Source organism: Ilyonectria robusta (genome assembly GCF_021365365.1).
Source record: "Ilyonectria robusta strain PMI_751 chromosome Unknown BGZ61scaffold_36, whole genome shotgun sequence".
Taxonomy (NCBI): Eukaryota; Fungi; Ascomycota; class Sordariomycetes; order Hypocreales; family Nectriaceae; genus Ilyonectria; species Ilyonectria robusta.
Window position 1 is genome coordinate 107,243 of NW_025764470.1, and position 12,692 is coordinate 119,934.

At 52.4% G+C, this 12,692-nt stretch overlaps 6 protein-coding genes across 6 annotated transcripts; 3 read left to right on the forward strand and 3 right to left on the reverse strand.

Moving 5' to 3' along the window:
- Positions 1-713: 713 nt before the first annotated feature.
- Positions 714-1,933, reverse strand: BGZ61DRAFT_432643 (NADPH2:quinone reductase). Its single transcript, XM_046243888.1, has one exon. It carries the CDS (start codon positions 1,781-1,783, stop codon positions 800-802), a length of 984 nt encoding a protein of 327 aa, XP_046096213.1. The 5' UTR covers positions 1,784-1,933; the 3' UTR covers positions 714-799.
- A 263-nt stretch (positions 1,934-2,196) lies between these two features.
- Positions 2,197-4,723, forward strand: BGZ61DRAFT_563772 (uncharacterized protein; the record flags this gene model as incomplete). The annotated part of the gene is made up of 6 exons (XM_046255875.1): positions 2,197-2,225; positions 2,759-3,295; positions 3,346-3,503; positions 3,553-3,773; positions 3,830-4,232; positions 4,299-4,723. 6 exons carry the CDS (start codon positions 2,197-2,199, stop codon positions 4,721-4,723), a joined length of 1,773 nt encoding a protein of 590 aa, XP_046096214.1.
- A 425-nt stretch (positions 4,724-5,148) lies between these two features.
- Positions 5,149-5,925, reverse strand: BGZ61DRAFT_539677 (putative acetoin reductase; the record flags this gene model as incomplete). The annotated part of the gene is made up of 1 exon (XM_046254819.1): positions 5,149-5,925. One exon carries the CDS (start codon positions 5,923-5,925, stop codon positions 5,149-5,151), a length of 777 nt encoding a protein of 258 aa, XP_046096215.1.
- A 1,217-nt stretch (positions 5,926-7,142) lies between these two features.
- BGZ61DRAFT_369121 (uncharacterized protein) lies at positions 7,143-8,557 on the forward strand (the record flags this gene model as incomplete). The annotated part of the gene is made up of 2 exons (XM_046241938.1): positions 7,143-7,559; positions 7,610-8,557. The coding sequence occupies 2 exons, from the start codon at positions 7,143-7,145 to the stop codon at positions 8,555-8,557; spliced, it is 1,365 nt and encodes a 454-aa protein (XP_046096216.1).
- Positions 8,558-8,889: 332 nt separating this feature from the next.
- On the forward strand, positions 8,890-9,442 carry BGZ61DRAFT_563776 (AhpD-like protein; the record flags this gene model as incomplete). Its single annotated transcript, XM_046255876.1, has 2 exons — positions 8,890-9,054; positions 9,116-9,442. Exons 1-2 carry the CDS (start codon positions 8,962-8,964, stop codon positions 9,440-9,442), a joined length of 420 nt encoding a protein of 139 aa, XP_046096217.1. The 5' UTR covers positions 8,890-8,961.
- A 532-nt stretch (positions 9,443-9,974) lies between these two features.
- On the reverse strand, positions 9,975-10,718 carry BGZ61DRAFT_369217 (uncharacterized protein; the record flags this gene model as incomplete). Its single annotated transcript, XM_046241945.1, has 1 exon — positions 9,975-10,718. One exon carries the CDS (start codon positions 10,716-10,718, stop codon positions 9,975-9,977), a length of 744 nt encoding a protein of 247 aa, XP_046096218.1.
- Between the last annotated feature and the right edge of the window lie 1,974 nt (positions 10,719-12,692).

Genomic DNA, 12,692 nt, shown 5'->3' on the forward strand with positions numbered 1-12,692 from the left:
TCCTCCAGCTCCTCCGCCTCTGGTTCCGCTAGTGCCGCAAAACTCCTCTTTCGGGCCTTGTTGCAGTTGTCCCTGGCCTTGTTTTCGTTGCTGACGACAGCCTGTTCCATCAAAACAAGGAACATCGACCGCGACCTTGGTTGGGGATCCTAGCCGAGCCGGCACCCGGACCATGTCGACTGCGGCCCAAAACCTTAGAAGCGGTCAGATTCGATTTTCGATGATAGTGGAATCTTCGGATCGGACGAAAATTTCCCTCACTGTGTCCGGCTGAGACTTCTTTCCATCCCATTTCAACATGAAACCCAGCCAGCCTGACTGTCTCGGGCATCTATCCAAACATAAACATGTAGCCCAAGTGTCCCAAGTCAATATTAACACAAAGTGACTAGGCAGCCCGTGGTCAATATCTGATTCCATTAAGCGCCATAGACAGGGTTTCAACTCGGCACTTTAACCTGTTTCAGATTTGGATCGATCATGATGCAGAATGTCCATCCAAGGTGTCGATGCTCCCGCAACAACAAGCTAGGACCACCAACTTATCCCTGGGCTGCCGTTGTGGCGCCCTTGCCCACAGCGGCGCGAGTCCCCGCATTCTTGATGGAGTTAAGTTGCAATATATCTTCATCTAGGATCTGTTGCGGCAAGGGCTTGCGCGCCGTTCTTAGAAGAGATTCAATATTTTTTATTCTCCTTAAATACGTATATATCAATCGGATTGTGGGGATGTATGCATTTTCCTGTGCCCATCAGAGACGCATGTTCTCCTGCGCAAGCTGAGCTCACAGCTCTTGATCTACAGCTTCATCAAGATCTTCCCAGTCGTTCGTCGGCCCTCGAGGTCACAATGGGCTCTCTTGACCTCTGAAAGATCATATATCTTGGTAATGTTGATCTTCACCGTTCCTTGGCGGATCATACCCAAGATGCCCATAGCATAATGTCGCATCTCCTCTGGCGTTGTGATAAATGCCCCGAGCGTCGGCTTCATGATGGAGATATTCTTTGGCGTCAACATGTTTGGATCAATTGGCGGGACTGGGCCGCTTGCGGATCCAACAAAAACAACCTTGCCCTTTCGCTTGACCGCCTCGAGGCTTCCCTCCCAAGTGTTCTGGCCCACAAGGTCATAGACCACGTCGACTCCGCTCCCGTCTGTGAGGTCCTCGACTTGGTCAACCCAGGATGGACCTGAGGTGGATGTATAGTCAACAACGTGGTTGGCTCCATTCTCCAAGGCCAAGCGGCACTTATCTGGGCCTCCGGCTGTGGCGATTGTGATGGCCCCGATATTGCGGAGAATCTGGCACATGATTGAACCGAGGCCGCCCGCAGCAGCATGGATCAAGACAGTCTGTCCGCTTTTGACGGGATAGGCCTCCTCTAAAAGACTCAATGCTGTCATGCCAGCGAGGAAACCACCAACGGCTTCTTGCGACGAGACTCCGTCCGGAATCTTGATAGCCAAATGCGCAGGCATGGCGGTATACTCTGCGTACCCTCCCTGCCCGATCCACACCACCTTGTCTCCAATCTTCAGGCCGGCTGGGTTATCACCACAGATTTCCGCAATCTCTCCCGCGGCTTCATTTCCAATAATAAGTGGATAGCCGGAAGGTGATGGGTAGAAACCCGTTCTCAAGTAAACATCGACGTAATTGACACCGATAAAGTGGTTCTTTACGAGAACCTCCCCTTCCGAAAGCTCTGGTTTGGGAGCGTCCTGGTCATAGATCATGTTCCCGGCCGAGCCAGGTGCTTTGAGAATAACGGCTTTCATAGTTGAGATCTGAGATGGGCTGATCGCGAATTGAGAGAATGGAAGTGACGTGTGATTCTTTTGGGAGATTCGAAGGTAAAATTGCTTTGCTCGGCCACAATGTGTGTGAATTTATTATGGATAGCTCTGTAATGCGTTCAAGTAACGACGGAAACACAGGATGCCGACGTCCATCATTTTATACACTATGATAAATTTCAATCGGCCAACATCCTCTACTCTTAGCCATTCCATAGCCAGAAAACCGGACGATGCGGCCGAATAGTCCATCCGTCGGTCAAGTATTATATGTGATTTCAGGCCGAAAGATCCAAGTCTCGGCATTCGGCAAACACGCTCCCAAACTCCACTTGCCGCAGTGAATAGATCGGGACTTCTTCTCCTTCTGCCGGCGGACTGCTTGCTTACTTGCGATGGATACCCGAACCACATTCGTCCCCAAGTTAAACATCACCATAGGCAGGCCCATGTATTCCAGAACCGGCTACATTGAGAAGGTAGATTCGCATTATATCATCGTACCATATCATCATCAATTGTTACTTCAAAAAATAGGGCCTTGTCTCGGCGTTGCGGTTTCGATCACTACCGAAGAGCCGAATTCACTTCGGTATGTCAAATGTCCCCATTCTCGGCACTCGGCATATCATATATCGGCTACACAATGTCAATTGCCAGTACTGAAGACGCATTTGGAGGATTGACTTTGTCGTGTCATGCCATTTTTCGGCCGATTGTGCTGAGTAGGAGTCGGCCCATGTGTAAAGCGTTCTGTATTAGCGAGCAGATGTTGTGTTTCGAACTTTAGACCACAACTTAGCAACGGCTATATCTACTTTCTGGTTCCTCGATTTCCAACAGCACATTGAATCCAGTGCAGCAATCTATCATTGGAATCTCGTCCAGATTCAATTCTTGCTGCTTTGTCAACAATTCGCAAATCAGATCAAGAACAATCCCAAAGATGTCGTCCAGGTTGAACCAGTTGGCAGCCCAGCTGGCAGGCGCTCACACTGGTCATCCACTTCCGTCAAGCAATGACGTGCCAAAATATGAAGTTGTTGAGCAACCTCTAGGAACTACGCGCCATCTTCGAATTATCGGCATCGGAGCCGGCATGAGCGGCATGAACATGATCCGGACACTGCGACTTCATCTTACTGACTATGAGCACATCGTTTATGAGAAGAACCCTGTTATCGGCGGGACATGGTACGAAAATCGCTACCCAGGGTGTAAATGCGATGTTCCATCTCACAACTATCAATTTTCCTGGCGGCCAAACCCTGAGTGGTCAAGTTTCTTCTCCCCAGCTACAGAGATTCAAGACTACCTTTGTCGCGTTTGTGAGGAAGAGAACATGCATGGCTTGATCAAGACTCAGCATCAGGTTGAAGGGGCGCAGTGGGACGAAAACGACGGCGTCTGGCGTCTGCAGATCCGTAACTTGCAGTCGGACACTCTTTTCAACGACCATTGTCACTTCCTCCTTGATTCGTGTGGGATTTTGAAGTAAGTACCACGTCACTGCATAGAGGGTCATTCGATGCTGATTTGGCTAGCAATTGGAAGTGGCCTGAAATCCCTGGCCTGCACGACTTCCAGGGCGACCTGGTTCACAGCGCAAACTGGCCCGAAAAGTTTGACGATGCTGGCAAGACAGTCGCACTTATTGGCAATGGTTCCTCTGGCGTGCAAATTCTCCCAGAGATTCAGAAGAGTAAGCGACATCCGCGCATGATGAGATTGTTATATTAATCTTGCTCTAGATGCCAAGCATTTGGTGCATTTTGTCCGTGAACCAACTTGGATTGTGCCCTCGAGACTTCAGTTAATAGCCCAAAGCCGAGGAAGTATCCTGGAGGGGGTCGAGATAAATGAGGACGAAGGGTTCTCCAAGGCCCAGATTGAACGCTTCAAGTCGGACCCTGTCTTCTACAGGAAATTTATCAAGGCCATTGAAGAAGTCGTAAACGGGAACTTTCCCCTTGTAAGTCCAATCCTGCATCACTGTGTCAGCTACTACATTTGCTTACTTGTCTATAGACCCTAAAGGACACGGATTTCGCTGCATTCATGCAGGAGAGAGTGAAGGAATACATGACTGATGCATTGCAAGGGGACAAGCGCCTTTGTGATGCGATGATCCCTGATTTCCCTCTGGGATGCCGCCGACTTACACCAGGCGTGGGGTACCTGGAAGCTCTCAAAGCCCCCAACGTGACGGTTGTAACGGACCCGATAACCAGAGTGGTGCCGCAGGGCCTGGAGACTTCAACGGGAGAGCTTATTAAAGTGGATGCTATCGTCTGCGCAACCGGCTTTAATGTCTCGTTTTGCCCGCGATTCCCGATTCTTGGCCGCAAAGGCAACCTCCAAGACAAGTGGACCAGGGAGATGCCGAAATCATACATGTCGTGTGCAGTCCCAGGGTTTCCAAACTACTTCAGTAAGTTTTGCTACTTATCCCGCCCCAATATGAGTTTGAGGCTGGTCTGACTGACATTTCGTCCAGCGTTCCTTGGACCCAATGCGCCCATCGGGCATGGCAGTGTTTTCACTATCGCAGAACACATTGCCAAGTATATGACCAAGATCATTAAGAAATGCCAGACCGAGGGTATCAAGGCCATCTCGCCCAGTCAGTCTGCTGTTGATGAGCTATCTGAGCACACGCAAATTTTCATGCCGCGAACAGCCTGGACTGGAAACTGTATCTCATGGTTTAAAAACGGGACTGTTGATGGCCCGGTCACAGCTCTTCACCCCGGTAGCCGCATTCACTTTTTCCACATGATGGAAAACTTCAGGGGTGAGGATTGGGAATACACTTATATGCGGAAGGGTAACCGGTTCCTTTATCTCGGAAACGGCTTTTCGACCAGGGAGGAGGAAGGCGAGGATTCGACATGGTACTTGGATGAACCAGACAAGCTGTGACAGAATCTTTCTGTCACCATATTTATGGCTGTTTCTGCACTCCCCTCTCTTGCTTTTAAGTGTGAATCTATTAAATTCGATGAATAAAACACTGTGTCCCCGATAAATGCCGCTCCGCGAAGATTCTCCTCGGTTGTTTATTTCGTCTTAGAAGTGAAGCACGGGTTGAGCCAAATGATTCGACAGAACTGCATTCACAACGAAGCAGCAGGCTAGGTGTTGTTGGGAGGTAGGGTTGGTCGAGTTAAGGACGGTCACAAGGTGGGCAGCATTGGAGATAAATAGTTGAAGCAATCGAAATGTACTTGCCCGCTTTACTTTTCTCAGTTAGCGTATAGACTTCACTTATCTAGAGATGAACATTCACCCAGGGCAAAATCTTCTTCAGCCTAAATTAAAAGTCTCATTTCACCTTTAAACTACCCTCAGGAAAACTGGATGCCTCCATCAACAATGACACTCTGGCCCGTGATCAACTTTGAATCCTTTCCCACTAGGAAGCTCACACAGCCTGCTATATCTTCCACTGTAGCCGGTTTCTTCATCGCGGGTCTCTCATTGACGGCCTTGTCCCAAACATAGCCAAGCGGAACGCCCATCTTGTCAGAGATAGTCGCATCAATATGATCCCACATTGGGGTCTTCACCATGCCCGGGCAATACGCGTTGACGTTTATATCATGAGGCGCCAATTCGATTGCGGAAGCTTGCGTCAGGCCCCGGACGGCCCATTTGCTCACTCCATAGGCCAGAGCTGTAGGCTGCGGTCTGTAGCCAGAAATGGAACAAGCGCCCACGATTCTCCCTCCCTTTCCTTGATAGATCATCTGCTTGGCGGCCTTTTGATAGCAGAGAAAGACTCCCTTCACGTTGACGGCTTGTATTTTGTCGAATTCCGAGACGCTCAGATCCAACAGCCCCTTCATCATCATCATGCCGGCATTGGCAACCATGACGTTGAGTTCGCCCAGAGCGGAGACTGTGTCGTCTACGAGACGCTGCACGTCGGTCTCATCACTAACGTCACCTGTGATGACAACGGCCTTTCTACCCCGAGCACGAATCTCGTGATCCAGTTCGTCAAGTTTCTGCTGCTGGGACGGCAGGTCATTGACAGCCAGGTCGAACCCATCCTCTGCCAGCCGCAGGGCAATTGCGCGGCCAATGCCTTGAGAGGCTCCGGTGACGATAGCTACGGGCATGGTTGGCGGATTATAATGAGTATCAGTGATGGTATAATAATACACGTGAAGCTGGGTATCTAGGACCTTCTATCATCAGATTTATCCGCGCCATGTGTTCCTCTTAATACTTCGGCACCCGGCTCCTCGGACCAGTCGCACTGTACGATGCCCATCCTGCAATGCCATATCTCATTCTCAACTTTCCTTACTATTGGAACAGCTCCCCGCAATATTACATGACGAAGTTCGATCCGAGTGCTGGATTCGATGGCGACAGCGGAGGATGGTTGTGCCGAGTGCCGAGTGCCGAACCCCATGATACCGACACTGCCCATTGGAAGACGTACGAGAAACTCTCCAAATCAAGCCAAAAGTGATTCCCACTACGGATTCTTGGTCTAGCTCACGGCGTCACGGATATCGCCTCCAACCCGACCAACCGCGTAACATCTCCAGTGCGTCAACGTGCTTGCAAATCAGATCGTGCCTCGGTACCCCTCCTTGATTAATCATGCCGTCGCTTATTTCCAGAGCCCCATTTCCCCAGATTTTCTTCCATCATGGCAGACACTAATCGACTGTTTGCTGATAAGACAGGATGAGATTGTCCAATTGATGTCGTTCGGCACATCAGTCTGACCCGCGCATCATGGACATGAGACCCATACGAGACCGAGCCCTGGTGGTCTGTATCCAGTGCCATTCTCGAAAGGTGTGTTTTGCTCAGCCTGGCGCCCTGTGTATCGCACAAGACAATATGGCTGACTGGTGACCTAGGTCAAGTGTGACTTACAAGAGAGCCCCGACGAGACGTGTAAGAATTGCCGTCGCTCGAATCAAACATGCATGTGAGTCTCATCTTATCCCCAGTCTCCGTCTAGGATCATGCGTTTGAAGAGACTCACTCAGGCAGCCGGCGCAATGGGGTCCGAAAGAGACGAAAGCCGACGGCTCGCAGAGGGAGCACTCAGCCGACGGCATCTCCACGAAACTCGGCTGATCAGGTAGTGCTGGGCATTCTGTCCCCCACTCACTCCAGCGTCACACCAGCCGTCATCACCCCTGCCACGTCAACAGCTCGGCAGCCGGATAGCTTCATCGCCGCCGCCTCGGTTCTGTCGTACGGGCCTGCGGGAGACCAGATGCTGTCCGAGACATCGTTCAACCCCCAATCTCCAAGCATCCGGGAAGCCATCCTCAATGTCACCCAAGCCGCCGTCCTGCCTCGCCCAGCCATGCTACAGGCATTGACAGACGCCTTCTTCGAGCACATCTTTCCCTTCTACTCGGTAGTGGACAGATCTGATGTGTTTGGTCCCAACCCTTCGATCCTACTGCAACAGGCCATTTGTCTCGCGGCAAGTTTGATACGCCACGATCAGACTAGCTTAGATCTTGCCTATGCCCAGTACGAGAAGGTGAAGACCCTGATACACCTCAACTACGAGCTCGACCACCTGGTGCTACTAAAGACATTATGCATCGTGTCATGCTGGAGCCCCTACCCCACTGACTGTGTTACCATCGATGGCCCTTGGCATTGGTCAGGAATGGCGATACGACTGGCTATTCAGATGGGTCTGCATAAGCAGTCAACATATACTAATCAGCCGAATTCTAGCTGCTTTCGGCGGATTTTCTGGCACCTTATTGTAATCCCCCCACCCAAAACATCTCGAGGTTGTTATCTAACTGTGGACAGAATATCGATAACTTTCTAATAGCTTGTTGGGGTCGCCCACTCGCTATCAAACTCGAGGACTGCGATGTGACCCCGCTTACAATTCAAGACTTCCCTGACAACAACCTTCCAACTTTAGTCGCTCTCGAGGGCCGCAGGATTCTCGAAATCATTGGCACTATTGGCGAGCTCAACATTCAAAAGCGCAACATCTTGTCGGAAGAGATCTTGAAGCTCATTACTTCATTGAGCGAATGGCAACGAGATCTCCCTGATGAGCTTCGGCTGCACGATGTAGATGGTGCCAGACGACCATTCCATCGCCCCACATCCGAACTCTTCATCTATTACTTCGGCGCCATTATCCTCCTGCAGATTTTAGGCCAGAGACCTTATCAGCAGTGGCAATCGTCAACCCTATCTCTTACTGCAGCTTCGTGCATGGCTTCGCTCTACGAAGAGATCCACTCACGAGAGCAGTCGACTTATCTCCTAAACTTCCACGGCTTCTTTTGCATGGCCGCTGCTGTGCCGCTCATTCTTTGCTCACGCCCTTTAGGGGACTACGACGAGCGCGAAAGCCAGATGGAGGTGATTTGCTCTGTTCTGGAGTGCTTGAGGACGAGATATGGCGGTGCTGACCTCGTGCTGAGGAAAGTGCAGAGGCTACGCAGCGACTCTGAGAGTTTTGAGGGGACCATTTTACAAGAGTCCCGGGTGGATCGGATGGATTCTACTGCGAGGCGCAGACTTGAAGAATGCTGGGATCAGCTCTTCCCCTTTCCGCCCAGCTTCTGCAAGCGTGTGGATGGCCTGGATTTTCTCGATATGTTCGGCTCTGACAGCACTGACTGCGTTGGAGTCGCTCCCAACTTGACCATGTTTGACATATTGGGGATGGACACGACCTCGTTTAATGTATTTGGGTCTGAGCCGAGTCTCGATTCGTTCGATACTTGCCCGAGATAATCGTGGCGGAATGCGCAGTTAGAGCAGTGCCATCATTGGCGGGGACAGGATATAGTAAATAAATGGGCAAAGCTCTGAACGGCCCAGTACCAGTAATTTGCAAAAATTCAAGACATGTGAACAGACACAGGCTCCAGAGTTTATTCATGCCGGCATGGCCGATTGCATTTCCACGGACAAGTCTTAACTGACGAGCTGTTCCATTCTTGGTCGGTACTCGGCACTCGGTTTAAGAAGACGCTGGATCTGCGGCATCCATTCGGCGCCTTCGGTTGTTTGAAGCGCCGAAGAAAGGGATTGGAACATCTCTCAGGCTTTATAATAGTATCATAAATTCGGTTTCTACGTTTATTACAGCTCCTCTCTCTTCGCTGCCTTTAAACCTATTTCACTAAACAAACATTATGTCTCAACCTTCAGAGAAGCTCCTCCTAGGGGCCCAGATGACCCAGAAGTTCTTGGGCGAAGAAATGTTGGAGCGAATCCAGGAAACATCAGTAAGACCTCTCAAAATCACTTAATCTAACTAAACCATTACTAACCAAGACTTTACTGTAGCGCAATGACCTCCCTGCCCAGATCGGTTCCGAGTACATCGCGGAGGTGTGCTTCTCAAGCTACGCCCGACCAGAACTCCAGTTTAGAGAGAGGTCGTTGATGAATATCGCCATGATGATTGCGCTCAACCGTGGGCCGGAGTTGCGAATCCATATCGAGGCGGGACTGCGGAATGGCTTGACTCAGGAGCAGATCTGTGAAGCTTGTAGGCATGCCATGATTTACTGTGGAGTGCCAGCTGGACGAGATGCTTTGGCCGCTGCTAGCGACATATTTGCAGCGGTGGAGGCGAGAACAAAGAAAGGAAATTCTGCGAAACTCGCCTAAGTACGGCCGAGCATTACTTAGACTTGGGTAAATCTCATGGATTACCTCAAAATGTTCAATACACCAGAAGCCGGCTCGCGGGCCTCAGTTACCCTGAACAAGGTATCCCGATAATTTATTGTTGAGGATCACAGCCACGGTGACGGACTTACATAATATGAGCGAAGTATTCGGTGGTAAAAAAAATAGATTGATGAAATGATGAAATACTAAATAATCCTCATCTTGGAGGCATGCTGGCGGATTGCTCCTCTGGAAATATAACTGAAATGTAGACAATTTGACCGCCCGTATGCTTAACAGTCATGATGTGCCAGACTAACCCAAACAAAAGAAAATACCCTCAATGAAACCTAATAGTCCTCCGATGGACCAGCCATGTACTAATGATCCATACCAGGGAACCGAAGATGGAACTGAATGCTGAGGCACACCCCAAACTCCACCATGCAATGCAAGACACTAGGAAAGTAAGGCAAATCCGTAAACTCCAGTCCGATGCAATATGTTCTCCGTCACAAGCCTAGAACCCTTAGTCCGTCTGGGCCGGCAGCACAAAGCGGACCCTCTTCTTCGGCTTCGTGGACTTCTTCGCGCGTGCAGCCTTGCGCTCCTCCTCGGCATCGCCCACATCGCTCCGTGCCGCGACGCTGCTGCCCAGGTCGCTCATTAGCTCCTCCTCTGTCTCCTCCTCAATAGACCACACGTCAGGGCTGGGCTCGCGCCACACCTGGCCCGGACGGCGCCGCGACGACACGGTGCGCGCCGGGCCGTGGCCCCGGGTCCTACCCCGGGGCTGCGGGGACGACGGCGAGAGGTGGGTGTTGTTGGCCGACTGGCCGAAGGCGGGACTCTTGGGGCGAGTGCCGTCGCCGAAGAGATCGTATAGCGAGAGGAGGCTGTCTCGGCTGGGCGAGAAGCGGATGTAGTCCTCGTCGTCGTCGTCATCGTCGGCGGTGATATCGGAGCTGGTGTCGGGAGACACGGGGCGGAGACCCGGCTTGCGGAGGCCGTCGAGAGTGGACGGGCTGACGCTGCGGATCATCTCGCGTGGTTGGTTGTCGTCTTCAATACCAGCATCGAAGTCCATCATGGCGATGTCCATGTCATCGTCATCGATGTCCGGTGCCGGAGTGAGGAAGTAGGTGAGAGGATCGTCGTCGATATCCTCCAGCGAAGGCAGCGGGGACTTCTTGGTGGAGATGGTTGGCTTGAGGCGCATCTGCGTCGGGGGCCACGAGTCCCGACGAGACCGCATCTCGGACTCGGTAGGCATGTTGAGTTTGGTACTTATTCACGTCGAATGGGAGTGAGTTGTGGTGTGAGTTGGGTGTGGTTGGTGACAGTTGGTTGGCTCAAAGCAGGCAGAAGTGACGGTTCGAGGGAAATAAAAGGCACCACCGGCCGAGCCGGCGCAAACAAGGACCTTGCAAGCCTGAGGATCACCAAAGTAGTTCACGGAGTCAGAGTCATTCACTGAAGGCGACCTTGACGCGGATGGTAAAGGCCAACACAGGGCTAACTAGAGGGTGCCCGGGGCGAGGGCGAGGGCGAGCAGGCGGGGGTAATATATAGATGGACGTGCCGCTGTAAACGACGTCCAGGACTTCAGGCTGGCTGGCTGCGCAAGGCCACAGGCAGCATTCCCCCACCCAAAGAGTTGCAGGCAAGACACCCAAGACACACCAAGATGCCATAACGGGGCTGCGTTACAGTCATATCCGGGGCACCTTGAGGCACTTTGGGACACTCTAGACATGGGGCGGCACCTTGTGAGGCCCGAGATGGTGGTCATCGGCTCGCCGAGCGGGGCCACACGTGAAAGCGCTGCGGGCTGGCGAGCTGAGCAACACCCGCGAGAGCCTATGAGCTGCGCGCGCGTACGCCACGCGTCCGAGGCGGCGGTTCACTAGATTGATAATCGGGACTCGCCGGTGCTGGAAATGGAAGTCATGGGTTGTTGCGTTGAGCTGGGCAATTTGCGCGGGCGGGCGAGCTGATGGCCTGGGCTGGGCTGGACGGATGGATGGGATGGGTGGTGGAGGGTGGTTGGCTGCATCACAAACCACACAAAACCACACTAATAGCCTGTAGTTCAGTTACACAAAAGCCACTCGCTGGGCAGCCACTCGCTGGAACAGGTTTCCCTCCCACATACTCAACTTATCCCCCGCGGCAGCCGCCCAAAAAGATGGTCATTCCCAGCCCCGCCTAGGAGCCAAAGCTGCTACTACCGTAGCACTGTCGGGCTAGACGCAGCACTCCGGGAACCATCAACTCTGCATATCCGCACATCTTTGTCCTTGTGGCTGGCCCACTGGCCGGCGTCGCGTCGGCGGGGTCACCGTCCGGGCAGTGGTGAGACATGGACGACACCCTCACCACCACCAGGCCGGCCATCTGACTGTGCCTCCGCCGTGGTCAGCACCGGCCTCGCCGGCCTAGTCCAGTGAATCAAGGAGGCCCTGCTGATCCCAGCGAGATCTCAGGACGGAGGCCTATGGGTGATTTGCGATTCGGCAAACTGTGCAGAATCGATCAGAGAAGGCATGCATGGTGCCTTGCAGCTGTCTTTCCCTTCTTTCCCTAGGCCGCAACCCCAGGCGTCGAGCATCACGTTCGTGTGGGTCGAGCTGCACGAGAGACCCTCGGACGCTCGGCCAAGGATATAACCAAGGCGACAAGCGTCGGACTCGAGACAGACGGAGGGTCGCCAGTCTGAGTCACGAGGTGGTGCACGCTGATGAGGGAACCCAGCAGTGAAACCCCAAGAGATACGCACGCACGCAAACGCGGGGGGAAACGAAAGTGATCAGTCAGGTTGCTCCAACAATGTCGTCATAGCTCGAGCAATGGTGAGAAGTTGCCGTCTTTGTCGGAACTATGGATTACGTGTGTACCGGGAGCATTCCCAATATGGAAACGCGGTCATCAGCCGTGTCCGAGAAGAGATAACGATGACCTCGTGGTGGTTGCAGCGATATCTATGGCGGGGCACTCGTAAAACGCGATATATTGATTATGTTGTCCTCGAGTGGCGAATGTTGCGACTCGGAGTGTGGTCCAGTCGTCCCTCGGGCACCAGGAATCCAATCGTCTCCCGTTCCACAACAACGTTGCATCAATCATCACCCGCCATGCCTACTCGGCGCATCGGCACGCGTGGGAGCCACAAGCCACGGCGCGGTCTGGACTTGAATCATCGGGCTGAACAACCCCACAAAGCTGTCCTAAACGAGAAGCCTGCGCT

What these genes read in the sequence shown, in the direction of transcription:
- BGZ61DRAFT_432643 (XM_046243888.1), bottom strand. Translation starts at nt 1,783, where the DNA reads ATGAAAGCCGTTATTCTCAAAGCACCTGGCTCGGCCGGGAACATGATC.